Raw genomic sequence first — 27,644 nt, 5'->3', positions numbered from 1 at the left:
CTGGGCACCATACTAGCCATGCTGGGCACCATACTAGCCATGCTGGGGCACTATACTAGCTATGCAGGGCACTATACTAGCCATGCTGGGGCACTCTACTAGCTATACTGGGCACTTTAGTAGCTATACTGGGACTATACTAGCCATACTGGTCACTATACTAGCTATACTGGGGTAACTATACTAGCCATACTGGGGCAACTATACTAGCCATACTGGGGCAACTATACTAGCCATACTGGGGCAACTAAACTCCCTATACTGGGGCAACTATGCTAGCTATGCCGCCGCACCCAGCCCCTCCCCCCCCCCGTAACCCGCTGCGCACAACACTGTCCACTAGGTCGCGCACCCCCCTCATCGTCCCCATCCCTCCCTTCCCCCCGGTCCCCGGAGAAAAATTGGTCAGAAAGCGGTCCCCGGGCCGGAAAAGGTTGGGGACCCCTGACCTATGAAGCAGTTTAGAAGCATTTAACAGTATGCTTCAGTGCAACTGTAAATGTATCTGTCTGCCCTAGTGTGACTAGCCTTGAAGTAGGTGACACAACTGACTGTTTTGTGTGCATTTTCTGCACATAAAAAAAAAAACAAACAAACTGAGAACTCTAATGGCCCATACTCACGGGCTACAATTGTCGCCGCAACACGTGTTGCGGCGACAGGTTGCCCGTGAGTATGCGGCGTTGCACGGGCGCGCACCCCGAACTGTCGCTCGTCACTGATGTCACCAGGCGATTGAACCGCTCAATCGCCTGGCGACAGTTGCAGCCACAACTTCGCCGCAACTGTCGCTAGTCCGCGTGAGTAGGTAGACTAGCGACAGCAACCTACATAAAGAATACGGAGCTTTCGGCGGGGGGGGGGGGGGGAGGAGGAGGAACGTCGGCGACAGCTTCCGTCGCACCGCTGGTCCCTCTTCCGAGTGTGTACGCGGAGGGACCTGGCGAGGAGCTGTCGCCGGCCTGTCGCGCACACGCTCACGTGTGGTGGCGACAGGCCAAAAAAGTTGCCTGTGAGTATGGGCCATAAGGCCTCTTTGCATCAGACAGTTGTACTGTGTGTTCAGCAAGCAGTTATCAGGCAGCAGTGAGCAGTTAGGCAGTAGCAAGCAGTTGTGAGAGTTTGTGTGGAATTTCACTGCCTATCAACTGTTCGTGGAAAAAAGGCCTTAGGGCCTGTTTCCACTACTCGCAGATTGGATGCAGAAAAACTGACTCCAATGAATGCCTATGAGAAAATCTGCATTGGAAAAATCGTGTTTAGTGGAAACAGGCCCATAGGCATTCATTGGAGTCAGTTTTTCTGTATCCTATCTGTGTGTAGTGGAAACAGGCCCTGAATAGCTACTTCATGATTTAACCTCCTTGGCGGTATGAAAAATACCGCCAGGAGGGAGCGCAGCAGTTTTTTTAAATTTTTTTTTTTTTTATCATGTAGCGAGCCGAGGGCTCGCTACATGATAGCCGCTGCTGAGCGGCATCCCCCCCGCCCGCTTCGATCGCCTTCGGCGATCTCCGATCAGGAAATCCCGTTCATAGAACGGGATTTCCTGGAGGGCTTCCCCCGTCGCCATGGCGACGGGGCGGGATGACGTCACCGACGTCACTGACGTCGGGACGTCATTGGGAGTCCCGGGCCACCCCTCGGCGCTGCCTGGCACTGATTGGCCAGGCAGCGCTGGGGTCTGGGGGGGGGGCCGCGCGCTGCAGCAGATAGCGGCGATCGGGCGGGGGCCGGCGGCGATCAGAGTGCTGGCGCAGCTAGCAAAGTGCTAGCTGCGTCCAGCAAAGAAAAAATTATGAAAATCGGCCCAGCAGGGCCTGAGCGGCACCCTCCGGCGGCTTACCCCGTGTCACACACGGGGTTACCGCCAAGGAGGTTAAGAGACTCTGAAGTCCCTTAAAAATCATCTTTTTATTACAAAATCCTCTTTAGCATTACTGCCCTAACTAAAACGCTGCATCCCTGCAGCTGTAATCTAACTAAATTCCCCCAAACTCCCTGGGGGGCAGTGCGGGGAGCGCTTCCGTGAGAGGCAGAGTGGTCAGCTGCAGTTCTGCCTCTTCACGCTGTCAGTCAGTGCCGGATCGCCGCCTCCGCCCGCGATAGATGCACAAGGAGGCAGAGCTGCGGCTGCCTCCTCCAGCAGCAAAATCCACGACCAAAAAAGTCGTGGATTTTGTGGGGGAGAGGTGGGGGGAGTTAGGGGGGGGGGGGTGAATTTAGTTAGGGCAGTAATGTTAAAGAGGATTTTAAATTAAAAAGCTGATTTTTAGGAGACTTCAGTGTCTCTTTAAAGGGATCTAAGCAGCTCCTGGCTTCAAATAGCTGAAAAGGCTGCCATGTTTCAAAAGCGCAACCCCCTGCTACTTTTCCACTGCCATTATCCAGGCTAGGTGTGAAATTCTTCAAGTGTGATTATTGTTTTCTGTTTGAAGTAGAAGGGGAGTTTGTTTGAGGTCAATTAAGTCTAATGAGGTGATTTCTTATCTGCCTTCCATCATCTGTTGCTCTGGGTCCCCTGTCCTTTCATGAACTGAAGAGGTGCTATTTTAACCCTAAATGTAAAAAGATTAGGTAAACTGAAAGTTTTTTTTTGTTTTTTTTTAATAAACCACATTTTTAGAATGCATTTTTAAATTTGCTATAGAGCTGCCCTGGGTGTTAAAAATGATGCAGATCTGCCTTCCATCATCTGTTGCTCCTCTGTCTGCAAGTCCTTGCACTGACCGAAGAGGTAGAAGGACACCGCTTCATTTAACCCCTAAATTAAAAAGATGAGGTAAAATGAAAGTTTTAATAATAAACCATATTTTTAGAATGCATTTTTAATTTGCTATAGAGCTGCCCTGGGAGTTAAAAATGATACTCGGTTCACTTTAAGGTGGCCATACATCTAGCAATTTAGCTGTACTATCGACCATGCGATTCTATCATTTTATAGAATCGAGAAATAATCGAGTGTGTTCCAAAATTCCCATTCAATGAAAAGTGGCTAATTTCATGTTGAGTTGACCAGCTGGATGCAAGAGATCGGTCAATCGCACAGGAATCGGCTACTGTTCACATGTCATTCAAATTACAATCGAAATTTGCATTCAGAGCATGGAGACGACCTCGGTCAAATAGAATGTGAATCGCCTAGGATGTAGTTTACAGTGTGTGGGTCACTAGTCGATCAACTTTCTATCAACCATACTGAGGTCGATTCCTTAAAGAGAACCCGAGGTGGGTTTGAAGAATGTTATCTGCATACAGAGGTTGGATCTGCCTATCAGGGCCGGGCCGAGGCATAGGCTGGAGAGGCTCCAGCCTCAGGGCGCAGTGCAGGAGGGGGCGCACAATTCATTCAGCTGTCATTCCTAATTGTGTTTGAAGCAGAAAGAAACAAGAAAAGGAGATACATGGAAGTGACTACAAGCCAGATAACTAGAGATTAAGGTGTTGGGGGCCCTGGGGTACCTCTTAGTCTAATAGCAATCAGTGTGTGATGGCTGGGGTGGAGGGATGGAGGGGCGCACTTTGGTGTCTCAGCCTTGGGTGCTGGAGGACCTTGTCCCGGCTCTGCTGCCTATACAGCCCAGCCTCTGTTGCTATCCCAAACCCCCCTAAGGTCCCCCTGCACTCTGCAATCCCTCATAAATCGCAGCCACGCTGCTGACAAACAGCTTGTCAGAGCTGGCTGTGTTTATCTCTATAGTGTCAGTCTGCTGCTCTCCCCGCCTCCTGCAGAACTCCAGTCCCCGCCTGCATCCCTTCCCTCCCTGCTGATTGGAGGGAAGGGACGGGGGCAGGGACTGGAGCTATGCAGGAGGCGGGGGAGCAGCTGAGACTGACACTACAGATGTAAACAAAGCCTCACAGCATGGCTGTGATTTATGAGGGATTGCAGAGTGCAGGGGGACCTTAGTGGGGTTTGGGATAGCAACAGAGGCTGGGCTGTATAGGCAGATCCAGCCTCTGTATGCAGATAACATTCTTCAAACACACCTCGGGTTCTCTTTAATAAAGTTGATCGCTTTGTCAATTGAATCAGAATCCCTAGATGTATGGCTAGCTTTTCCACGAGCAGTTGATAGGCAGTGAAATGCCTCTCAAACTCTCACAGCTGCACAGTAACTGCTTCCTGATAACTGCTCACTGCTGCCTGGTAATAGCTGTGCTGTGAAAAAAAAGCACAGGTTTTTCTGCATACAAACACACATGGCGTGCAGAAAATGTATGCAGAAAACCAAAGAACAAGAGTGTCCCCTGCCTTAAAGAGGAACTGTAACGACAAAACGTCCCCTGGGGGGTACTCACCTCGGGTGGGGGAAGCCTCCGGATCCTAATGAGGCTTCCCACGCCGTCCTCCATCCGTCAGGGGTCTCGCTGCAGCCCTCCGTGCAGCGGTGACGTCAATATTTACCTTCCCGGCTCCTGCGCAGGCGCTCTGACGGCTGACGGCTCCGAAGTAGGCGGAAATACCCGATCGCCGTCGGGTCTGCTCTACTGCGCAGGCGCAAGTTTCCGGGGCCTGCGCAGTAGAGCGGACCCGACGGAGATCGGGTATTTCCGTGTAGTTCGGAGCCGAGAGCAGCCACAGCGCCCCTGCTGGAGCCAGCAAAGGTAAATATTGAAGCTACAGTCGGCTCTCCTTCGCAAATCCGAATAGCACTACGCGGATATTTATCCGCAACCCGGATATCTGATCGGATATCTGTTGGATATCCAAATCCGGGTACTGAAGCCATGGAGATGACGTCCATGATGTCATTGAGCCAATCAGAGGGCTCCCAGCAGAAGCCCTAGCAACTAATCACAGAGGGAAAACTCTGGCCAGCCCCCCCCCCCCCTGTATATAAAGAGGCGGCCATGTTGAGGGAACTCGTCTTTGCTTTGTGACTGCTCACTCAGAGACATCTCCAGTGCTATTTGGCTAAAGCAACTGCTTTCTACTGTGTTAAAGAGACTCTTTAACATTAAAAAGATCCCCTGGGGGGTACTCACCTCGGGTGGGGGAAGCCTCCGGATCCTAATGAGGCTTCCCACGCCGTCCTCTGTCCCACGGGGGTCTCGCCGCAGCCCTCCGAACAGCCGGCGACTGTGCCGACTGTCAGTTCAATATTTACCTTTGCTGGCTCCAGCGGGGGCGCTGTGGCGGCTTTCCGTTCCGAACTACACGGAAATACCCGATCTCATTCGGGTCTGCTCTACTGCGCAGGCGCAGGAAACTTGCGCCTGCGCAGTAGAGCAGATCCGACGGCGATCGGGTATTTCCGTGTAGTTCGGAGCCGACAGCCGTCAGAGCGCCTGCGCAGGAGCCAGGAAGGTAAATATTGACGTCACCGCTGCACGGACTCCACGGAGGGCTGCAGCGAGACCCCTGACGGATGGAGGACAGCGTGGGAAGCCTCATTAGGATCCGGAGGCTTCCCCCACCCGAGGTGAGTACCCCCCAGGGGATCTTTTCATGTTACAGATCCTCTTTAAAGCTAGCGTTTTTGCACATTAACACCTGTACTATAATACTCTGATTGTTGTTTAGTTAGCTAGCTTGTATTTTGTTTGTATTTAGTGTGTGTGTGACGGTCTCTGCTGCAGTAGTTCTGCTAGTCTGTGTCTGCTGTTTGTGCACACAGGCCAGGCCTGTGCTATTAGCCTTAAAGAGAACCTGTACTGAGTAAAAATATTTAAAATAAACACATGAGGTAACTTCAAATGAACATTACATAGTTACCTTGCCATCAGTTCCTCTCAGAAGCTCACCATTTTCTTCTGACAATAATCCCTTCCAGTTCTGACAACATTTTGTCAGATCTGAAATATAGCAGTTGCTGTCAGTAAAATATCAGTTGCTGTCAGTTATAGCTGAGAGGACAACTGATGTGCCAGGTAATGTCCATGTTTCCCTATGGCTCAAGTGGGCGATGTTACAGTTTAACTGTGTGCTGACCAGAAAGCTGTTATGGGTAATGGCCCTCTTCAAAATGGAGGACGGAAAATTCCCTTGATCACAGTGAACAAACAGGACGCGGGACAGGAGAAAGACACTGAGGAGTAGACTACATGGAAGGTAAGTATGACTTGTGTATACTTATTTTGACTTTTAATTTTCAGTTCAGGTTTTCTTTAACTACAGTATAGTTTAGGGAATAGGATTACCGTATTATTTGTAGTTATTTAGTACACAACACTAGACAGGCACCCTAGTGAGGGTAGACGTGTGCTAGGCTGATAGGGCACTGTAGTTCAGCAGCTCCCAAAGCATGAAGAGTAGAGATCAGCAGCACCACGAAGATGTATTTAAGCGCTTTATTGCATAAAAGATTGGCCTAGTGCACACCGAGCGGTTTTTGGAGCGATCCGCCGGCCGCATCTACCTGAAAAACCGCTTGGCTAATGTATTGCAATGGGATGGTGCACACCGGCGGTTTGAGGTTTTTGCCAAGCCGCAAATGCGCCTCCTGCTGCGCGTTTGCGGTTTTCGGAAGCGTTTCGTCCTCAATGTAAAGTATAGGAAAAACGCAAACCGCTCTGAAAAACGCTACTTCAGAGCGGTTTGCCAGGCATTTTTGTTACAAAAGCTGTTCAGTAACAGCTTTACTGTAACAATATTTGTAATCTGCTACACAAAAACGCACCCAAAACCGCTAGGCATGTTTAGAAAACCTCTCTAAACATACCTAGAATCGCTCTGAAATCCGCTCCCAAAACCGCTAGCGTATTGCGGATCTGCTAGCGGTTTTGGTGTGCACTGGGCCATAAAGCCCAGGGACAGCGACAGACGCTGTTTCGGAGATGAACTTCTTCCTCCCCTCAAGCTGTATAGGCTCACACAAGAGAAATAACAACCACAAAAGCATTTATATACATTCTCAATAAGGTCACATGGACCAATCACATAGCACCAGGATACATGTGAACAGCAGTGTCCAATCATAGAACAAAGCATAATGAGAGGACCTGATGGAAGACAGATATTTAAATGAGTAGCCGTTGCAACAGCACAATTTAAAAAGTGTCAGACCCATATGGACCAATCAGCACTCACCAGCCTAGGAGGACCTGATGGGGAACCACAGCTTAGTCGTATCGCTCCTCCCAATCTCCCAGAGGGCAATGGAAGATGCGAGCTGCCGGAAAAAGGAAACAAAAAAACAGAACTTGAGCGTCATGATGTCAGACGCTTCCATGCGTAAAACCGTCCTGATGATGCATAAAAATGTACGCGCAAATCAATGCGGAAAAATGCACGCGTAAAACCAACATGGAACCGTACATCTGCTCTCAAGTATGAGAACAAAACGCATAAACACGCAAACTGACGCGTACAGACGCAATAACACCATAATAAAATACTAATAAAGACAAAAACATAAAACAAAAAATAGAAAAAAGGCCGAAATTCTGTGGTATAGTAGAGCTGAGGGTCCATAATAGGTAAAAGACCTCTCAAAATAATTCAACATGGTACCAGATGTACAAAGTACTATAGCAATAAAGAGAATCATACATCAGGAAACAGCAACTCCCAGTGTACTAATAGTGTAACCCAGTAGGGGAAACACACACACACCTGGACCCAGCAGTCAACAAACTGTCAACACAGTATGACTAACCGCACACATAAGCAGAGGCACAATATATACACACATTCTATCCAATTTAAATGCAAAAGGATAAGTCATAATCAAGGTTGAGTCCACCCCCTCCCAGGGTACCCAGTCTCCTGATCCAACCCACCTTCCGCCTAAGTAATTCATACCTCCCAACTTTTTGAGATGAGAAAGAGGGACACTTAAGCCACACCCCTGCAACACCCTTAACCACGCCCCTGACACAACCCTAGTCACGCATACCATAAAGATTTCTTAAGAAAAATATGTTGTTTTATAATTCAAATCACATTGGTCCTTTCTATCCTGGTGCATTTTCCTTCATATTCACATTTTAAAATTAGTAATTTATCAATTTAAAGGATGGGAATAAAGTTTAGAGTCAATCAAACACATTTTTAGTAGAGAAATATATATATTTACATAGAAAGAGGGACAAAGTCCTGAAAGAGGGACAAATGAGGAGGAAAGAGGGACAGAAAGAGGGACAGGGCTCCCAAAGAGGGACTGTCCCTCCGAAAAAGGGACAGTTGGGAGCTAATTCTCTTTCCCTATCACTCCTAAAATGAGCAGGAACCCCCATCTATATCCTGTACCCGGAGCTGTGGTATAGAGTGCCGGAATTGAGTAGAGTGGGCCGAGACAGATTGAGTCATATTCCCGGCCCTGATAGCAGATTTATGTCAGGAGATACGTTCACGTAGAAGCTGGGTGGTCTCTCCCACATATAACAGCCCAGGGCTGCCCTCAGAAATTTCTGGGCCCCACACTAGGAAAACCTACTGGGCCTCCCTCCCCCAGTGAACCCCCTGTATTTAAGGTGGTCGTCTGCGATCAGCAACGCACAGTGACACATGTAATCCTGTGGGATTACTCTCACACCAGTGCTTGGGATTTTCGCAAATTGCACAAATTGGTCAAACGCGCTGCAGGCAGCATTTTCTCCGCGACTGATTCTCATTAACTGAAATGAGAATGGCATAGCACAAGCATGGCAAAAATCACAAAAAATTGCAATGCAAAATTGGCCGGCCAGGTTGAGTACAGCCACACTCACTGACAGTCTGTATATTCTGTGACAGACTTGCAGCTGGGGCCCATGCGCGTGGCACTGTTCGCCGGGCCCCAGACTCACTCAGGCCCCATACTGCAGCCCCACCTGTGATGCCCTGAAGGCGGCCCTGTAACAGCCCACATGGGCATTTTAATAGATAAACTACATATGAAGAATCACATGTATAAAGACTACGTATGCTGAACTCAGTACCTTTAGACGGATGCCTGAACTTATCTCCCTTAAAAATCAGGCTGCACATGTGACATCCTAGACAAGGGAAAGTACCCATCTTCATGGTGCTGCTGATCTCTACTCTTCATAGTTTAGTACTGCAGTGCTAGTAAGAGTAGTACTGTCTGTGTTAGCTTACTACTACAGATTACTGCATTTCTGCTGTGCTGCTGACTGAGTGTCAGTGTGTGTGAGATAGACAGTTAGTGTACACACTGTGCTCTACTCTGCTGTCCGTGCAGATTCATTAAAGTCCAACACCGATTTCAATAAAGTGCAAGTACCCCACATCCATCTGGCGACATCATCACACAAACTTCCACTATGTCTGCTGGCACTGGCAGCCAGGGCATCAAGGCCAAGAAGAGAGGGAACATTGCTGGCACCGTCACCGCCAGCAGTTCTGCCGTGCCAGTGTCCATTCCACCGCTAGCCACTGGCCATGGATGCACTGGGCACCCAGCTGTTAGGGGGAGTCACGCTGCAGAGGAGCAGCAGCATGTAGCGGCCATTTTTTCAGCAGGGTCGGCGCCGCAAATTGGAGGAGAAAGACGCCGAGCCTGTGATGCAGCTGATGGTGGATGAGCAGGCCACCACCACCAGCTCTACAACAGAGAGCTCCACCCCCACCACCACTCCTGTTCACAAGAGAAGCAGTAGCCACCCAGCAGTGCATGGGGACTCGTCGGCCATCATGTCGACCCCAGCGGGCAGCCTACCCTCAGTCAGCATGCTCTTTACTCCAGGCACCACGAGCGCAATCAGGGCTGTTACCAATGAGTTTGAGGAGGATATTCTGGGCGCAATGGGGTATGTGGAGGCGTCACAGATGGCTACGGTGATTGTTGGGGGGAGTCCGTGCCTGATGTGTCAGCAGAAGAGGAGTTTGGGGGGTCAGCAACATCCCAGCAGTTGTTGGGAGGGGCGGGGGGAGTATGACGCTGATAATGACGACGAGATGAAGGACCAAGACTACCATCCACAAGGAGGGGGATGTTAGCACTGAGGAGGAGGAGGAGGATGATGCATCTGTGGGTCTGTCAAGGAGGATCAGCAATGCATTGCTGACATTGGCAGGAGCAGCAGTGGGTGTAGAATGCGGGACCCACAGCCTGCTGCATTATCTTCTGCCACTACCACCAGCCGCACCACACAACCCCAGGCCCCAACCACCGCAGGGAGAAGAAAAAAGCAGCTCATTCAGGGCGTAAGGGCAAATTTCTATCCCCAATCTGGCAGTTCATTGATCTGCCCTCAGTGGACAGCCAGTTTGTAACTTGCAACGTGTGCCAGATGAAGCTGAGCAGAGTTTGCAACCCCTCCAACTACGGCACCTCCAGCTTCAACCATCCGGCAAAAAAGCATTATGTGGAGCATGAGGAGTTAAAGAGGCTGAAGGAAGCTGGCGCTGGCAGTGTTTCGGCAAAAAGCACAACCAGAACCCCCTTTGCCACTCCTGCCGACACTGAGGCCTGTTCAGGCAGCCAGTCCTCAACGGTTTCCTCTGCTCCCTTCTCCTCTTCCTGTGCAAGCCAAAAAACGCCACCAGACCCTGCTGAGCGAGTCATTTGTTGTCAAGGCTCAGCCTCTTGGCAGCCATCTCATCCGCCAGCTGAACGGCCTGCTTGCATGGGCCATGTTCTCCCAGCTCCTCCCATACTCCTTTGTGCAGGAGGGGAGCGACATGCGTGCGCTCCTTCAGTGTGCATCGCTGGATTGGCCTATCCCCAGCCGGCACTACATTTCCCGCACGGCCATCCCAGCACTGCATCGCTTCACGATGGCCAATGTAGAACGTGGCATAGACCATGCGTTGGAGGAGAGGGTCCATGTGACCATGTACTCATGGTCAAGCCGGCTTGGGACAGGCCGCTACCTGTCCTTTACCACTCATTGATCACCCTGATGCTGTACCCACAGCTGAAAAGGGAAGCTGCATCAGTTCTTGCCTGTAGGAGGAGACCCTGTGCGTCGAATGAGGGACTTGCAGCGGTCCCTGGTTCAGCGCTTGGAGGAAGCCTTCCCCCATACTTCCACCCCCCCTGCTGTCACAGTCCAGCCAGCACAGCAGCAGGTGCCTGCGTCCAGCAGCAGAAGCGCCCATCAAACCTGCTGTCTCTCACAAAGGCGCTGTACGCCACGCCGGTACAGCTGCCGACTGAGGAGGTGCCTGCAGCAGCAGGTCAGAACCAGCGCCTGACCCGGATGGTGGCAGACTACATGGGATCCTACAGCGGGCTTGACAGCGACACCCCTGTAGACCCCTTGGATTACTGGGTCAAGCACCATTTGGAGCGAGCTCGCGCAGTATGCCCTGGAAATCCTTGCTTGCCCCCTTCCAGCATGCTGTCCGAGAGGTGCTTCAGTGCGGCCAGTGGCATGGTCACTGAGAATCGCTCTCGTCTGTCCACCCAGTCTGTGGACAGACACATTTCTCAAAATAAATCAGGCTTGGGTGGTTGGTGAATTCCTGGCCCCTGTTGTTGGCAAGAGGGGGAAATGAAGTGGCTGGAAATCACTATGCCTGCCTTACCACCCTTTAGCACCACAACCTCCAGGCCCCATCTTGAGTAATAAGCCTGGTTCAAGAATGTTTTTACAGCCTTGGTACCAACACACTAGGTGCCACGGTCTATCTAAACAATTGCTGTGTACGTTTTTGGGAGGTGTCTGGGCTGATAACTGTGCTGTCTGAGTTGTGGGGAGGCCCCAACTGCGGCAGTACGACCGCTTCCTGGAACCTCTACTTTGTAATGTTTTAACTGTGCCGTGGTACCAAAACTAGGTGCCATGGTGGAATATCTATGCTGCCTGCCACACGTTACACTTCTCCTTCTCCTGTTTCCTGCTACCTGTGCTGCTCCCACCGCCAGGGTGCATCTACATGACTACCTACTTCTCCTCCTGCTGCTCCTGCCTGTGGTACCCACCACCACCAGAGTCCACACAAAACTATATCTTCTGCTACCACTACCAGCTATTACGCCACTACAATAACTGCATCTACCTACTCCTCCTGTTGCTGCTGCTGTTGCTGTCTGTGGTACCCACCACCACCAGGGTCCACACAAAAAACTATGTCTACTGCTGCCACTGCCAGTCTGCCACTGCCACCAGCTATTACGCCACTACAATAGCCTGCCACCAGCTATTATGCCACTACAATAGCTGCATCTACCTACTCCTGCTGCTCCTGTCTGTGGTACCCACCACACCACCAGGGTCCACACAGAACTATATCTTCTGCTGCCACTGCCAGTCTGCCACTGCCACCACAATAGCCTGCCACCAGCTATTACACCACTACAATAGCTTTCATTTTTTTGAGATGTCTGAGCTGAAAACTGATGTCCCAGTTGTGCGGTTGGTCTTTGGACACAATGTGGGCTGCACGACCGCTGTCTGGAACCTAGTCCTGATGTTAATTTACCAACTTTTTTATTTTTATTTTATTTTAAGTCTCCACATAATTGGTGTTTCCCTAAAAAAAAAAAAATAAATAAATAAAAAAAAAAAAACACGTTACATGCCTCATTTTACCCTAAAAAACGGGTTGGAAGCAATTTAAAGACCACTTCTGGATTTCTATCCGGATATCCGAATCCGTCCGGATAATGCGTTCGGATATCCATGTATAAGACGTTACAGGCAGTGGCGGACATACGGCCGTGCAGGCCGTGCCGCCGCACGAGGGCCCCTGAAGTTCTGCTGCTTCAGGGGCCCATTAAGTATTGCAGGTTTTTTTTTTTATTTTTTTATTTATTTATTTATTTTTTTAACCTGGGGGGCCCAACTTCTGTCCTCCCCCCTCACCTCGCCCCCCCCCCCCCCCCCTCATGCGGCGGGAGAGCGGAAAATACAAGAAGTCTCCGGCCGGGGCGGCAGCTGCCGCTTGGTCTCCAACTTTGGAGACATATCGGAAACTAAGCAGCAGCTGCCTCTAGCGTCTGCTGCAGCCCCGGCCGGAGACTTCCTGTATTTTCTGCTCTCCCGCCGGCTGCAGCGCATACCGGGAGGGGGGCCCCGAGGTGAGTGAGGGAGGATAGGAGTCGGGCCCCCCACCCGGATAGCTACCCACCCGGCTACCTTACCCACCCACCCGGCTACCTACCCCGCTACCTAACCATCCACCCGGCTACCTACCCGGCTACCTAACCAGGCTACCTACCCACCCACCCGGCTACCTAGCTACCCACCCGGCTACCTAACCACCCTGCCGGCTATCTACCTGGCTACCTACCCACCCGGCTACCTAACCACCCGGCTACCTAGCTACCCACCCGGCTACCTAACCACCCTGCCGGCTATCTACCTGGCTACCTACCCACCCGGCTACCTACCCACCCGGCTACCTAGCTACCCACCCGGCTACCTAACCACCCTGCCGGCTACCTACCTGGCTACCTACCCACCCAGCTACCTAGCTACCCACCCGGCTACCTGACCACCCTGCCGGCTATCTACCTGGCTACCTACCCACCCGGCTACCTACCCACCCGGCTACCTAGCTACCCACCCGGCTACCTAACCACCCTGCCGGCTACCTACCTACCCACCCGGCTACCTAGCTACCCACCCGGCTACCTAACCACCCTGCCGGCTATCTACCTGGCTACCTACCCACCCGGCTACCTAGCTACCCACCCGGCTACCTAACCACCCTGCTGGCTATCTACCTGGCTACCTACCCACCCGGCTACCTACCCACCCTGCTGGCTACCTACCCACCCGGCTACCTACCCACCCACCCACCTACCCACCCACCCGGCTACCTACCCACCCGGCTACCTACCCACCCACCCGGCTACCTACCCACCCGGATACCTACCTACCCACCCGGCTACCTACCCACCCACCCGGCTACCTACCCACCCGGCTACCTAACCACCCTGCCGGCTATCTACCTGGCTACCTACCCACCCGGCTACCTACCCACCCGGCTACCTAACCACCCTGCCGGCTATCTACCTGGCTACCTACCCACCCGGCTACCTAACCACCCTGCCGGCTATCTACCTGGCTACCTACCCACCCACCCGGCTACCTACCCACCCGGATACCTACCTACCCACCCGGCTACCTACCCACCCGGCTACCTAACCACCCACCCGGCTACCTACACACCCACCCGGCTACCTACCTACCCACCCGGCTACCTACCAACCCACCAGGCTACCTACCCACCCACCCAGCTACCTAACCACCCACCTACCCACCCACCAGGCTACCTACCCACCCGCCTACCCAGCCACCCACCAGGCTACCCACCCAGCTACCCAGCCACCCACCAGGCTACTTACCCACCCGGCTAAGGGCTACCTACCTACCCACCCGGCTGCCTACCTACCCACCAGGCTACCTATCCACCCAACCACCCATGGGAGCTGCGCGCCGGATGGAGGCTGGGACAGGAGGTCTGCTGCTGCAGGTGAGTAAATGTTTTTTTTTTATTATTTATTTTAGCAGGTGTATGTTCTGGGCAGGTCTGCCACATGATTGCGTGTATGTTCTGGGCAGGTCTGCCACATGATTGCGTGTATGTTCTGGGCAGGTCTGCCACATGATTGCATGTATGTTCTGGGCAAATTTGCTACATGATTGCATGTGTTTTCTGGGCAAATCTGCCGACATGATTGCACGTATTTTCTGGGCATATCTGCCGACATGATTGCAGGTATTTTCTGGGCATATCTGCCGACATGATTGCAGGTATTTTCTGGGCATATCTGCCGACATGATTGCAGGTATTTTCTGGGCATATCTGCCGACATGATTGCAGGTATTTTCTGGGCATATCTGCTGACATGATTGCACGTATTTTCTGGGCATATCTGCCGACATGATTGCACGTATTTTCTGGGCATATCTGCCGACATGATTGCACGTATTTTCTGGGCATATCTGCCGACATGATTGCACGTATTTTCTGGGCATATCTGCCGACATGATTGCACGTATTTTCTGGGCATATCTGCCGACATGATTGCACGTATTTTCTGGGCATATCTGCCGACATGATTGCACATATTTTCTGGGCATATCTGCCGACATGATTGCAGGTATTTTCTGGGCATATCTGCCGACATGATTGCACGTATTTTCTGGGCATATCTGCCGACATGATTGCACGTATTTTCTGGGCATATCTGCCGACATGATTGCACGTATTTTCTGGGCATATCTGCCGACATGATTGCACGTATTTTCTGGGCATATCTGCCGACATCATTGCACGTATTTTCTGGGCATATCTGCCGACATCATTGCACGTATTTTCTGGGCAAATCTGCCGACATGATTGAATGTATTTTCTGGGCAAATCTGCTCACATTATGTGTATTTTCTTGAGAAAACCTGCACAATTATGTGAATTTTCTGGGGAAAGGGTCACCAAAACTTGGGCCCACTGTCTTTGCGTTGCACTTTTCAAGGGAACCTGAGGTGAGAATAATATTGAGGCTGCCATATTTCTCTCCTTTTAAGCAATACCAGTTGCCTGGTTGCCGTTCTGGTCCTCTGCCTCTTATTCTTTCAACCATAGACCCTGAACAAGCATGCAGCAGGTCAGGGGTTTCTGACAATATTGTCAGAACTGAGAAGATTAAGCTGCATGCTTGTTGCTGGTGTAATTCAGTTTATTACTGCAGCCAAATAGATCAGCAGGGCCGCCAGGCAACTAGTATTGTTTAAAAGGAAATAAATATGGCAGCCTCCATATCACTCTCACCCCGGGATCACTTTAAATTACAGTTAGCTCCGCCCTTATCCGGTCATTGCCACGCCCATTTTTTGCCGCGGCGCTACGCGCCGCAGGTTCTATCCACGCCCATTTTTTGCCGCGGCGCGCTTAGCGCGCCGCAGGTTATAGCTGCACCCATTTTTTGACGCGGCGCGCGAAGCAGGTCAGGGGGGCCCACAATTGATATTTTGCACAGGGGCCCACTGCTGCCTGTGTCCGCCACTGGTTACAGGCGCACGTTAGTGCAGCCTGTAACGCAGCCCCACTGCACAGTAATGAAAAATCAATCAGCCCATTCACACTGCACACGTTGCGTTACATTATAACGCAGCACATCCGTTGAGAGTGCTGCATGCTGTGTGTTATGCGAGGCTAAGCCGCGTTTGACTGTGCGCACATGCTCAGTAGTGTTGGAGAGGAGTGGGGAGCGGCCAGGCACATGGCTAATTAATATTCACTGCACGGTGTGACGTGCAGTGTTTACTTCCTGGAGCGGCCGCTCTGTGCGGTGATTGGCCGGGTGAGACCATGTGATGCCGCATGCGTACAAGAGTACGCATCACGGACGCCAGAGTGAGCTGCACAACGCGGCTCACTCCGACGTCCACATCAGAGAGCACCAGGTGTTGCGTTAGGGGCACGTTATGTGCCCTATAACGTCCCCTAAACGCAACGTCCTGGTGTTTAAGTAGCCTAAGCCTTGTCTAACATAACTGCATGTTTTCATTGTTCATATCACTGCAATTGGAAAGAGATAAAAAGGTTCAATAGTTCATAGATTTTAGTTCTGGCATACTTCAATGAATGTGTCATTGAACAAAAAAAAAATTAATGAATAAAATTAAAAAGTAGATTTAAATATAAAATAAAACTGTTGAATATAAATAAAAAAATCCTATTTAGGAGAAGGAGGATGAATACAATTGTTTATTTCATTAGTTTATTTTCACCTCGGGTGTCCTTTAAGAACTAGAATAGATGAAAAACATTTCCTGTAATTATAACACTAAAGGCCCACACACACCCTCAACAAAAGTCTTTTAAATGCACAACTATCAAACAACTTTTGCTGTTGATACAAACCAAAAAGGTTGTCTGTTATTGTTCAAGCAACTGATAAGACCCAGCTCAAGTCACTGCAACAGTTGGATTGACTTGAGCTGGGTCTTATCAGTTGCTTGAACAATAGCAAACAATTTGTTTTATAATTGTGCATTTAAAAGACCTTTGTTGAGCGTGTGTATGGGGTAAGCCTGTTTACAAATCAGCGCTGTGGAGTACAAAAATCATCCAACTCAGACTCCTCAGTTTATAAAACTACCGACTCCAACTTCGACTCCAGGTACCCAAAATTGCTCCGACTCCTCCTCCAACTCCACAGCCCTGTTACAAATGTTAGAATGAGAGGTGACCTGATCCCATCTTATCGCTGCCCAGGTAGGAGCTGTTACTGCTTATGCTGGTGTATGACAGGACCGAATCACCATTACTGCTACACTCACTGCAGAGAGGAGAGATCAGACACAATGTGACACCAGAGGAATACAGAGAATTATGTACTGACTATACACTGAACACAAAAATACAATGTAGTGTTAGGATAGAATTACGCCAGGCCCCGCCCCCACACAATATGAATACTATGGCTGCAGGCTAAATAAAGCGCTCAGGTCTGCTTCTAGAACTGTAGGGGACACAAAAAAAGTAAAGGTCATGCAGAAAGCAAATAGATGGTCTGGCACTATCAGCAGAAAGGAATCGATTCCTTCCACACACAGCACAGCGATTGTATCTCTCCAAAAGCAGCAGCCCCCTCCTCCAGCACAGGTAGCCGGGTGGCTGTTACCCGCTTACCCTCCTGTACAAGTAGCTATACGGCCGTTACCACCCTTCACCCACATGGTCCAGTTAACGGGCCCAAGAGGCGACTCGAGGCCATGCCATTTACTCTCTTAGCTCTAGACACTAAACATGTTGTGTTATTTCTGTTCAAACAATACCAGTTACCTGGCGGACCTGCTGGTCTATTTAGCTGCAGTAAAGTCTAAATCACAACAGAAACAACCATACAGCTAATCTTGTCAGATCTGACAATAATGTCAAAAAACACCTGATCTGCTGCAAGGGATGCATGCTCTGGGTCTATGGCTAAAAGCATTATATTATTATTATATTATTATTATTATAAGCAGAGACAGCCAGGCAACTGGTTTAGAAAAATAAATATGGCAGCCATAATATACCACTTGCTTCAGGTTCCCTTTAACAAACATACCGGAGTTCACACACTTATCCAATCACTCCAAAAGTTGAGGAAGCTCACTGAAACACTTCACAACACATTTTTAGCTAATTTAAAAGCGGAGGCCTGGGGCCCCGACGCAGCGGACCGCGGGTCGGGTCCTGCAAGGGGCCCACAGGCCGGAGGCCTGGGGCCCCGACGCAGCGGACCGCGGGTCGGGTCCTGCAAGGGGCCCACAGGCCGGAGGCCTGGGGCCCCGACGCAGCGGACCGCGGGTCGGGTCCTGCAAGGGGCCCACAGGCCGGAGGCCTGGGGCCCCGACGCAGCGGACCGCGGGTCGGGTCCTGCAAGGGGCCCACAGGCCGGAGGCCTGGGGCCCCGACGCAGCGGACCGCGGGTCGGGTCCTGCAAGGGGCCCACAGGCCGGAGGCCTGGGGCCCCGACGCAGCGGACCGCGGGTCGGGTCCTGCAAGGGGCCCACAGGCCGGAGGCCTGGGGCCCCGACGCAGCGGACCGCGGGTCGGGTCCTGCAAGGGGCCCACAGGCCGGAGGCCTGGGGCCCCGACGCAGCGGACCGCGGGTCGGGTCCTGCAAGGGGCCCACAGGCCGGAGGCCTGGGGCCCCGACGCAGCGGACCGCGGGTCGGGTCCTGCAAGGGGCCCACAGGCCGGAGGCCTGGGGCCCCGACGCAGCGGACCGCGGGTCGGGTCCTGCAAGGGGCCCACAGGCCGGAGGCCTGGGGCCCCGACGCAGCGGACCGCGGGTCGGGTCCTGCAAGGGGCCCACAGGCCGGAGGCCTGGGGCCCCGACGCAGCGGACCGCGGGTCGGGTCCTGCAAGGGGCCCACAGGCCGGAGGCCTGGGGCCCCGACGCAGCGGACCGCGGGTCGGGTCCTGCAAGGGGCCCACAGGCCGGAGGCCTGGGGCCCCGACGCAGCGGACCGCGGGTCGGGTCCTGCAAGGGGCCCACAGGCCGGAGGCCTGGGGCCCCGACGCAGCGGACCGCGGGTCGGGTCCTGCAAGGGGCCCACAGGCCGGAGGCCTGGGGCCCCGACGCAGCGGACCGCGGGTCGGGTCCTGCAAGGGGCCCACAGGCCGGAGGCCTGGGGCCCCGACGCAGCGGACCGCGGGTCGGGTCCTGCAAGGGGCCCACAGGCCGGAGGCCTGGGGCCCCGACGCAGCGGACCGCGGGTCGGGTCCTGCAAGGGGCCCACAGGCCGGAGGCCTGGGGCCCCGACGCAGCGGACCGCGGGTCGGGTCCTGCAAGGGGCCCACAGGCCGGAGGCCTGGGGCCCCGACGCAGCGGACCGCGGGTCGGGTCCTGCAAGGGGCCCACAGGCCGGAGGCCTGGGGCCCCGACGCAGCGGACCGCGGGTCGGGTCCTGCAAGGGGCCCACAGGCCGGAGGCCTGGGGCCCCGACGCAGCGGACCGCGGGTCGGGTCCTGCAAGGGGCCCACAGGCCGGAGGCCTGGGGCCCCGACGCAGCGGACCGCGGGTCGGGTCCTGCAAGGGGCCCACAGGCCGGAGGCCTGGGGCCCCGACGCAGCGGACCGCGGGTCGGGTCCTGCAAGGGGCCCACAGGCCGGAGGCCTGGGGCCCCGACGCAGCGGACCGCGGGTCGGGTCCTGCAAGGGGCCCACAGGCCGGAGGCCTGGGGCCCCGACGCAGCGGACCGCGGGTCGGGTCCTGCAAGGGGCCCACAGGCCGGAGGCCTGGGGCCCCGACGCAGCGGACCGCGGGTCGGGTCCTGCAAGGGGCCCACAGGCCGGAGGCCTGGGGCCCCGACGCAGCGGACCGCGGGTCGGGTCCTGCAAGGGGCCCACAGGCCGGAGGCCTGGGGCCCCGACGCAGCGGACCGCGGGTCGGGTCCTGCAAGGGGCCCACAGGCCGGAGGCCTGGGGCCCCGACGCAGCGGACCGCGGGTCGGGTCCTGCAAGGGGCCCACAGGCCGGAGGCCTGGGGCCCCGACGCAGCGGACCGCGGGTCGGGTCCTGCAAGGGGCCCACAGGCCGGAGGCCTGGGGCCCCGACGCAGCGGACCGCGGGTCGGGTCCTGCAAGGGGCCCACAGGCCGGAGGCCTGGGGCCCCGACGCAGCGGACCGCGGGTCGGGTCCTGCAAGGGGCCCACAGGCCGGAGGCCTGGGGCCCCGACGCAGCGGACCGCGGGTCGGGTCCTGCAAGGGGCCCACAGGCCGGAGGCCTGGGGCCCCGACGCAGCGGACCGCGGGTCGGGTCCTGCAAGGGGCCCACAGGCCGGAGGCCTGGGGCCCCGACGCAGCGGACCGCGGGTCGGGTCCTGCAAGGGGCCCACAGGCCGGAGGCCTGGGGCCCCGACGCAGCGGACCGCGGGTCGGGTCCTGCAAGGGGCCCACAGGCCGGAGGCCTGGGGCCCCGACGCAGCGGACCGCGGGTCGGGTCCTGCAAGGGGCCCACAGGCCGGAGGCCTGGGGCCCCGACGCAGCGGACCGCGGGTCGGGTCCTGCAAGGGGCCCACAGGCCGGAGGCCTGGGGCCCCGACGCAGCGGACCGCGGGTCGGGTCCTGCAAGGGGCCCACAGGCCGGAGGCCTGGGGCCCCGACGCAGCGGACCGCGGGTCGGGTCCTGCAAGGGGCCCACAGGCCGGAGGCCTGGGGCCCCGACGCAGCGGACCGCGGGTCGGGTCCTGCAAGGGGCCCACAGGCCGGAGGCCTGGGGCCCCGACGCAGCGGACCGCGGGTCGGGTCCTGCAAGGGGCCCACAGGCCGGAGGCCTGGGGCCCCGACGCAGCGGACCGCGGGTCGGGTCCTGCAAGGGGCCCACAGGCCGGAGGCCTGGGGCCCCGACGCAGCGGACCGCGGGTCGGGTCCTGCAAGGGGCCCACAGGCCGGAGGCCTGGGGCCCCGACGCAGCGGACCGCGGGTCGGGTCCTGCAAGGGGCCCACAGGCCGGAGGCCTGGGGCCCCGACGCAGCGGACCGCGGGTCGGGTCCTGCAAGGGGCCCACAGGCCGGAGGCCTGGGGCCCCGACGCAGCGGACCGCGGGTCGGGTCCTGCAAGGGGCCCACAGGCCGGAGGCCTGGGGCCCCGACGCAGCGGACCGCGGGTCGGGTCCTGCAAGGGGCCCACAGGCCGGAGGCCTGGGGCCCCGACGCAGCGGACCGCGGGTCGGGTCCTGCAAGGGGCCCACAGGCCGGAGGCCTGGGGCCCCGACGCAGCGGACCGCGGGTCGGGTCCTGCAAGGGGCCCACAGGCCGGAGGCCTGGGGCCCCGACGCAGCGGACCGCGGGTCGGGTCCTGCAAGGGGCCCACAGGCCGGAGGCCTGGGGCCCCGACGCAGCGGACCGCGGGTCGGGTCCTGCAAGGGGCCCACAGGCCGGAGGCCTGGGGCCCCGACGCAGCGGACCGCGGGTCGGGTCCTGCAAGGGGCCCACAGGCCGGAGGCCTGGGGCCCCGACGCAGCGGACCGCGGGTCGGGTCCTGCAAGGGGCCCACAGGCCGGAGGCCTGGGGCCCCGACGCAGCGGACCGCGGGTCGGGTCCTGCAAGGGGCCCACAGGCCGGAGGCCTGGGGCCCCGACGCAGCGGACCGCGGGTCGGGTCCTGCAAGGGGCCCACAGGCCGGAGGCCTGGGGCCCCGACGCAGCGGACCGCGGGTCGGGTCCTGCAAGGGGCCCACAGGCCGGAGGCCTGGGGCCCCGACGCAGCGGACCGCGGGTCGGGTCCTGCAAGGGGCCCACAGGCCGGAGGCCTGGGGCCCCGACGCAGCGGACCGCGGGTCGGGTCCTGCAAGGGGCCCACAGGCCGTCCTTGTAAAGTGATTTGGTTATAGGTCGCAAAGGTTCTGTCCTGTCCTGTCCTGTCCTGTCCTGTCCTGTCCTGTCCTGTCCTGTCCTGTCCTGTCCTGTCCTGTCCTGTCCTGTCCTGTCCTGTCCTGTCCTGTCCTGTCCTGTCCTGTCCTGTCCTGTCCTGTCCTGTCCTGTCCTGTCCTGTCCTGTCCTGTCCTGTCCTGTCCTGTCCTGTCCTGTCCTGTCCTGTCCTGTCCTGTCCTGTCCTGTCCTGTCCTGTCCTGTCCTGTCCTGTCCTGTCCTGTCCTGTCCTGTCCTGTCCTGTCCTGTCCTGTCCTGTCCTGTCCTGTCCTGTCCTGTCCTGTCCTGTCCTGTCCTGTCCTGTCCTGTCCTGTCCTGTCCTGTCCTGTCCTGTCCTGTCCTGTCCTGTCCTGTCCTGTCCTGTCCTGTCCTGTCCTGTCCTGTCCTGTCCTGTCCTGTCCTGTCCTGTCCTGTCCTGTTCTGTTCTGTTCTGTTCTGTTCTGTTCTGTTCTGTTCTGTTCTGTTCTGTTCTGTTCTGTTCTACAAAATAATTTTTATAAATACAAGTAGCATTTATTTTTCATCATTTAAAATAATGCAGTGAACAAACAGCTGAGAAATCTTCAATATTTGGGGGTGCTCACCTGGTAGGTTGTTTTAATCATCAATGGAGAATTAACCTCAGATCTTCTGTAGATGTGAAGTTGTAGGCTTCCTCACAACCTGTCTCCTCACAACCTGTCTCCATTAAATCCCAGGCACACTCCATGTGGAGATCAGGTCTCTGTGGGGACCAAATCATCACTTCCAAAGACTTCTTTATGCTAAACATGGTTATTTTCCTGCTGCAGAATAAATTTGCCAATCATACGCCTCTCTAATTAATAACAGCATACAGTATACCCACATAAATGAGTTTCACCTTTGTTTCATAAATATCACACATGAAAAAAAAAAAAAAGGTTCATTTAGCATCTTGTTAAACGGGTGGTCAAAGCGACAGCCAGTAACCGTGCCAAATTTTGCCAGGAAGAGTGAAGTGGGCATCATGTTGAACAAACCCAACAGCCAATGAAAAGAGATCCCACCACAGGAAAATATACACAGCAGTGGAGAGAGGGATTAGTCAGTCCATCTTGTGTTCTACAGTGGGATGCCAAAGTTTGGGCAACCTTGTTAAGATGCACCGACTCCTAATGAATTTAAACTGTAATTAAAATAGAAAATATGATAAAATGTTCTATCAGATAATAGTTCTCTTAACAGGCCCGGCCCTAGACTTTTTGCCGCCTGAGGCAATCTTTAAAGATATCGCCGCCGCGGCCCCCCCCCCCCCCCCCCCCCAAGCCATGGGTGTGGGGGGCCGCCCGAGCTGGAGGGGATAGCAGGCAGGAAGGGGGTATTGGGCCTAGCGGCGAGGGGGGGGGGGTCAGACCTCCCCCATCCCTCGCCTGGGTCCTCCTCTCTGAAGAGGTGAGTGATCCCCGCCCGTTGCCTCTTACAATAGCTGCAGCCAGCAACGTAACTTTTTTAAGCTGGAGGTGAGCGGAGGACAGGGGAACCAGGCGAGGGGGAGGGGGGGGTCCGACCGTTAGGCCCAATACCCCCTTCCTGCCCGCTATCCCCTCCAGCTCAGGCGGCCCCCCCACACCCACGGACGGGCAGGTGCCGCCCCCCCAGAAGTGCCGCCTGAGGCAAAAGTTTCACCCCGCCTCATGGGCGGGCCGGCCCTGCCTCTTAAATCATTTAAATATACTGTAATAGCTGTGCTTAGTCCACAACAAATGAAATAAACCAATCAAAATTAGTTACTTGTGCTGCTTCAGTAAAGCAGTCCCCATATTTTTAAGTCAGATATACATATCTGATTTTGACTGTACAAATATATACACATACACAGTGGGTTGTAAAAGTATTCAGCCCCCTTGAAGTTTTCCACATTTTGTCATATTACTGCCACAAACTTAAATCAATTTTATTGGAATTCCACATGAAAGACCAACACTAAGTGGTGTACACGAGAAGTGGAACGAAAATCATACATGATTCAAAACATTTTTTACAAATCAATAACTGCAAAGTGGTGTGTGCACAATTATTCGGCCCCCTTTGATCTGAGTGCAGTCAGTTGCCTATAGACATTGCCTGATGAGTGCTAATGACTAAATAGAGTGCGCCTGTGTGTAATCTAATGTCAGTACAAATACAGCTGCTCTGTGAGGGCCTCAGAGGTTGTCTAAGAGAATATTGGGAGCAACAACACCGTGAAGTCCAAAGAACAAACAAGACACGTCAGGAATCAAGTTATTGAGAAATTTAAAGCAGGCTTAGGCTACAAAAAGATTTCCAAAGCCTTGAACATCCCACGGAGCACTGTTCAAGTGATCATTCAGAAATGGAAGGAGTATGACACAACTGTAAACCTACCAAGACAAGGCCGTCCACCTAAACTCACAGGCCGAACAAGGAGAGCGCTGATCAGAAATGCAGTCAAGAGGCCCATGGTGACTCTGGATGAGCTGCAGAGATCTACAGCTCAGGTGGGGGAATCTGTCCATAGGAGAACTATTGGTCGTGCACTGCACAAAGTTGGCCTTTATGAAAGAGTGGCAAAAAGAAAGCCATTGTTAACAGAAAGCATGAGAAGTCCCGTTTGCAGTTTGCCACAAGCCATGTGGGGGACACAGCAAACATGTGGAAGAAGGTGCTCTGGTCAGATGAGACCAAAATGGAACTTTTTGGCCAAAATGCAAAACGCTATGTGTGGCAGAAAACTAACACTGCACATCACTCTGAACACACCATCCCCACTGTCAAATATGCAGGGCCGGATTTGTATATTTTACCGCCCTAGGCCAACAGTCAAAATGCGCGCTAATCTCATTAGCGCTACTTAATTACAGTGGGAGCAAGATACACATGCAATTGGCAGAGCAGCATGTGCTCCTAAGCAACAGCAGATGCTTGGAAAAGCCGTGCGATATTGACGTATCGCCACCGCAATACTTAGCAGCCATGCTAGTAGCAGCCGCACTAGTTAAGTATTGCAGTAGCATTACGTCACTATCACGCAACTTTTACTAGCATTGGCCATTGTTGAGAAGTGCACGCTACAGAGCCAGTAGTGCACTTAGCGTGCCCTGCTATAAATTCGGTGCGCTAATGTGATTAGCGCACGTAAGATGTAATTTGCGCTATTCCAGCGCAGTAACTTTGATGAACCAAGCTGAGAGAGGGAGCAAGATGGGGAACAGGGTAGGCAAAAAAGACAGAAATACAACACATGATGGGAGAAAGCAAGCAACAGTGGGAGACTGTAATGGGAAGAAAAGTGACAATAACGTAGGAGGAAAGGAGACCTTTTACATCTCTGCTCTGCTGCCTGAGACTGGCTACCTGTGCAGTGTGCACGCTGCCGCCAGCCCCCACCACTGGGATTTTTCGTCCCCTTCACCACTACATGTCACGCAGAGCACAGCAGCCAATCACTGCGCTCAGATGCTGAGAGACACCCGGGCGACCAATAGCATTGGCTCGGGGGGGAGAGGCTTGGCCAGCACTATGACTATAATAGGCTAGAGGTGGCTTAGCCACTGCCAGCCAATGAAAATCATAGTGTTGACCAAGCCACTGCCTTCGAGTCGCGCAATTGGGCGCCTCTCAGCATCTGAGCGCAGCGATTGGCTGCTGTGCTCTGCTACTAGCAACACCAGAGGAGAGCAGCTGTGAATGAATCCGGAGTGGGACTGACTCGGATTCATTAAACTTCACAGCACAGGGGCACACGAGTCCAGCCTGCCCCTGGCTGCTCTCTGCTAGCCAGTGCCTATGCAAACATTCAATGCAGGGCAGCCGCAAACGGAACGAACTCTGCAGCGCAGTGTTTGAGGAGGGAGAGGGAGATGCGAGTAGAGAAGGGGAGAGAGATTGCAGGCTGCAACGGGAGGCCGGGTGAACCGCAAGTGGGCATGAATGCATGGGGATGAACGGCCATCATTGTTAACACTCTCTGCCTGCACACATGATTTTGCCCCTCAGCCGCCCCAAGAAGTCCTGAATTTCTTGCGCCCTAGGCCATGGCCTATGTGGGCTTGCCAGAAATCCGGCCCTGCAAATATGGTGGTGGCAGCATCATGCTCAGGGGGTGCATCTCTTCAGCAGGGACAGGGAAGCTGGTCAGAGTTGATGGGAAGATGGATGGAGCCAAATACAGGGCAAACTTGGAAGAAAATCTCTTGTGTGACAATCCAGCCCCGCAATCCCGTCGAGATCTGCTCCCGTTAGCGTACGCAGGAAGTACGGGCGCAGACGGACAACGAGACCGGTTGCTGGATCGTCAGAGGTAAGAAGAAAAGGGCGACAGAGCGTGCCAATCCCGTCTAATCTGCTCCCGTTAGCATACGCAGGAAGTACGGTGAACAGACTGACAATAAAGATTGGTCGCGCAGCTGCCGACAATATGTAATGGGACAAACATCCACCAATCCCGTATTACTAGGCCACTGTTGCCATGCAGGTCTCATGCACTAGAGACTGCTGGAGGCAAATTCACTGTGTGCGTAGTAAACGGTTAAGATTGGTTGGAGGTGCCCATACATGTACAATTTTGATTGTATATACAATCTGTAAACTAAAAATATCGATTTCGCGCTGGAAATCGGATAAATACACTGCCACCACTGTCCGGTTGTATGGAGCGGACAGTCTCCAACGCTATCATAATACGGTAGCCAGCCCAATCACGTTCAACACGCTCAAGTCACCGTTCGGGGAATAGTCACTTCCGACGGCTTAAAGACTGTGAGCAATGTGACGTTAAAGAAAGGTTACTGGGTCCCTATATGATGCAATCTCGAATTGTATTTACAATCGAGAAACGAAAGTTATCGATTTCGCACAGGAAATCTGGTACTAGCTAATCCTAGAAGGAAGAAACGGTTATTTACAACCTAGCTAGCAAACAATTTATAAGCAAATCATAAAACGATGCGGTAGTATGACTGACTCTTCAGAGGGCAGATTCGTTATAGCAGCAAGCAGATGACCAGAACAGGCACAAGACTGAACGATAAAATCGTTAGTTTATTTCTAAACTACATACACACAGCTTATTTTAGAACAGATTGATTGACAGAGAGAAGGGAAGGAAAGGAACAGAATGTCTGATTATATACAGTTCAAATACCGTTATTGGTAGTCCATGCGGCAATCGCAAGTCTTTGGCGAAAGTCCCAAAATGGCGGTTGCCATGCGGCCAGCAGGCCTTTGTTAGAAAGTTCAAAGATGGATGTTGGCCCGTGTCCCTGCGGGCTGCCAGGATGTTACTAGGCATCAGATTGAAGGTAAAGGACACTGGACTTTTGGATCATGTCAGGTTTGTTCCTCACTGTAGGTGGGAGGAGTTATGACACATACAAGTCCAGCCTTGCAATTTGAATAAGGCAATGCCCCCTTAGGCAGGGAGAGGTTTTGGGCCAATTCATATTTTGCCCGCTCTCAGCATGCCCGTAGGTAATATCAAGAACCCGAATGAATATTCACAATCAGCGTAAGTGTGTGAATCTGCTAATACCAAACACGAGGAGTCTGGATCGCTAATAGCACCGTCCCCCCCTTTCACCTTACTGGCACTGGTTCCGAAAGATCCAGAGGGCTGAAAATCTCTCAGGACCAGTGTCATGTGGAATCTAATAAACTCCGTGAATTTGAGGGAACTGCGATCTTGGGAACACCAGAAATATTACCAAATTGTGCCTATTTATTAAATACAGTTTCTACAGTTTGGTTGAATCTTTGGGTGCCCAGATGGCGTGATAAGGATCATTCCTGTCTCCTTTCAACTCAGGCCACAAGGCAGCTAGGTGTCGGACTCCTGGTGGGTCGGTGCCGATCAGGCTGGAGAAAGCTACAATTTATGAGCTTCTGTCAACTGATATCTACCCTTCACCTGATGGATGAGGTCATAAACACCTCAGGGGGTCCCCTGTGCTGGCA

At 53.9% G+C, this 27,644-nt stretch overlaps 1 protein-coding gene across 1 annotated transcript in view; it reads right to left on the bottom strand.

Annotated features, from left to right (window-relative positions):
- TSPAN10 (tetraspanin 10) overlaps positions 1-22,305 on the bottom strand; it is a gene marked incomplete at its 5' end in the record, with an annotated part of 40,725 nt that extends 18,420 nt beyond the window's left edge. The window contains 2 exons of the mRNA XM_068264476.1: positions 7,034-7,115; positions 22,295-22,305. Of these exons, the coding sequence (XP_068120577.1) occupies positions 7,034-7,115; positions 22,295-22,305 (93 nt within the window). The remainder of the gene's footprint in view (positions 1-7,033; positions 7,116-22,294) is intronic.
- Positions 22,306-27,644: the final 5,339 nt, after the last annotated feature.

Source organism: Hyperolius riggenbachi, chromosome 12, assembly GCF_040937935.1.
Source record: "Hyperolius riggenbachi isolate aHypRig1 chromosome 12, aHypRig1.pri, whole genome shotgun sequence".
Classification (NCBI taxonomy): domain Eukaryota; kingdom Metazoa; phylum Chordata; class Amphibia; order Anura; family Hyperoliidae; genus Hyperolius; species Hyperolius riggenbachi.
The sequence above is the reverse complement of the archived record's forward strand: the minus strand, read 5'-3'. Positions and strand labels throughout refer to the sequence as shown.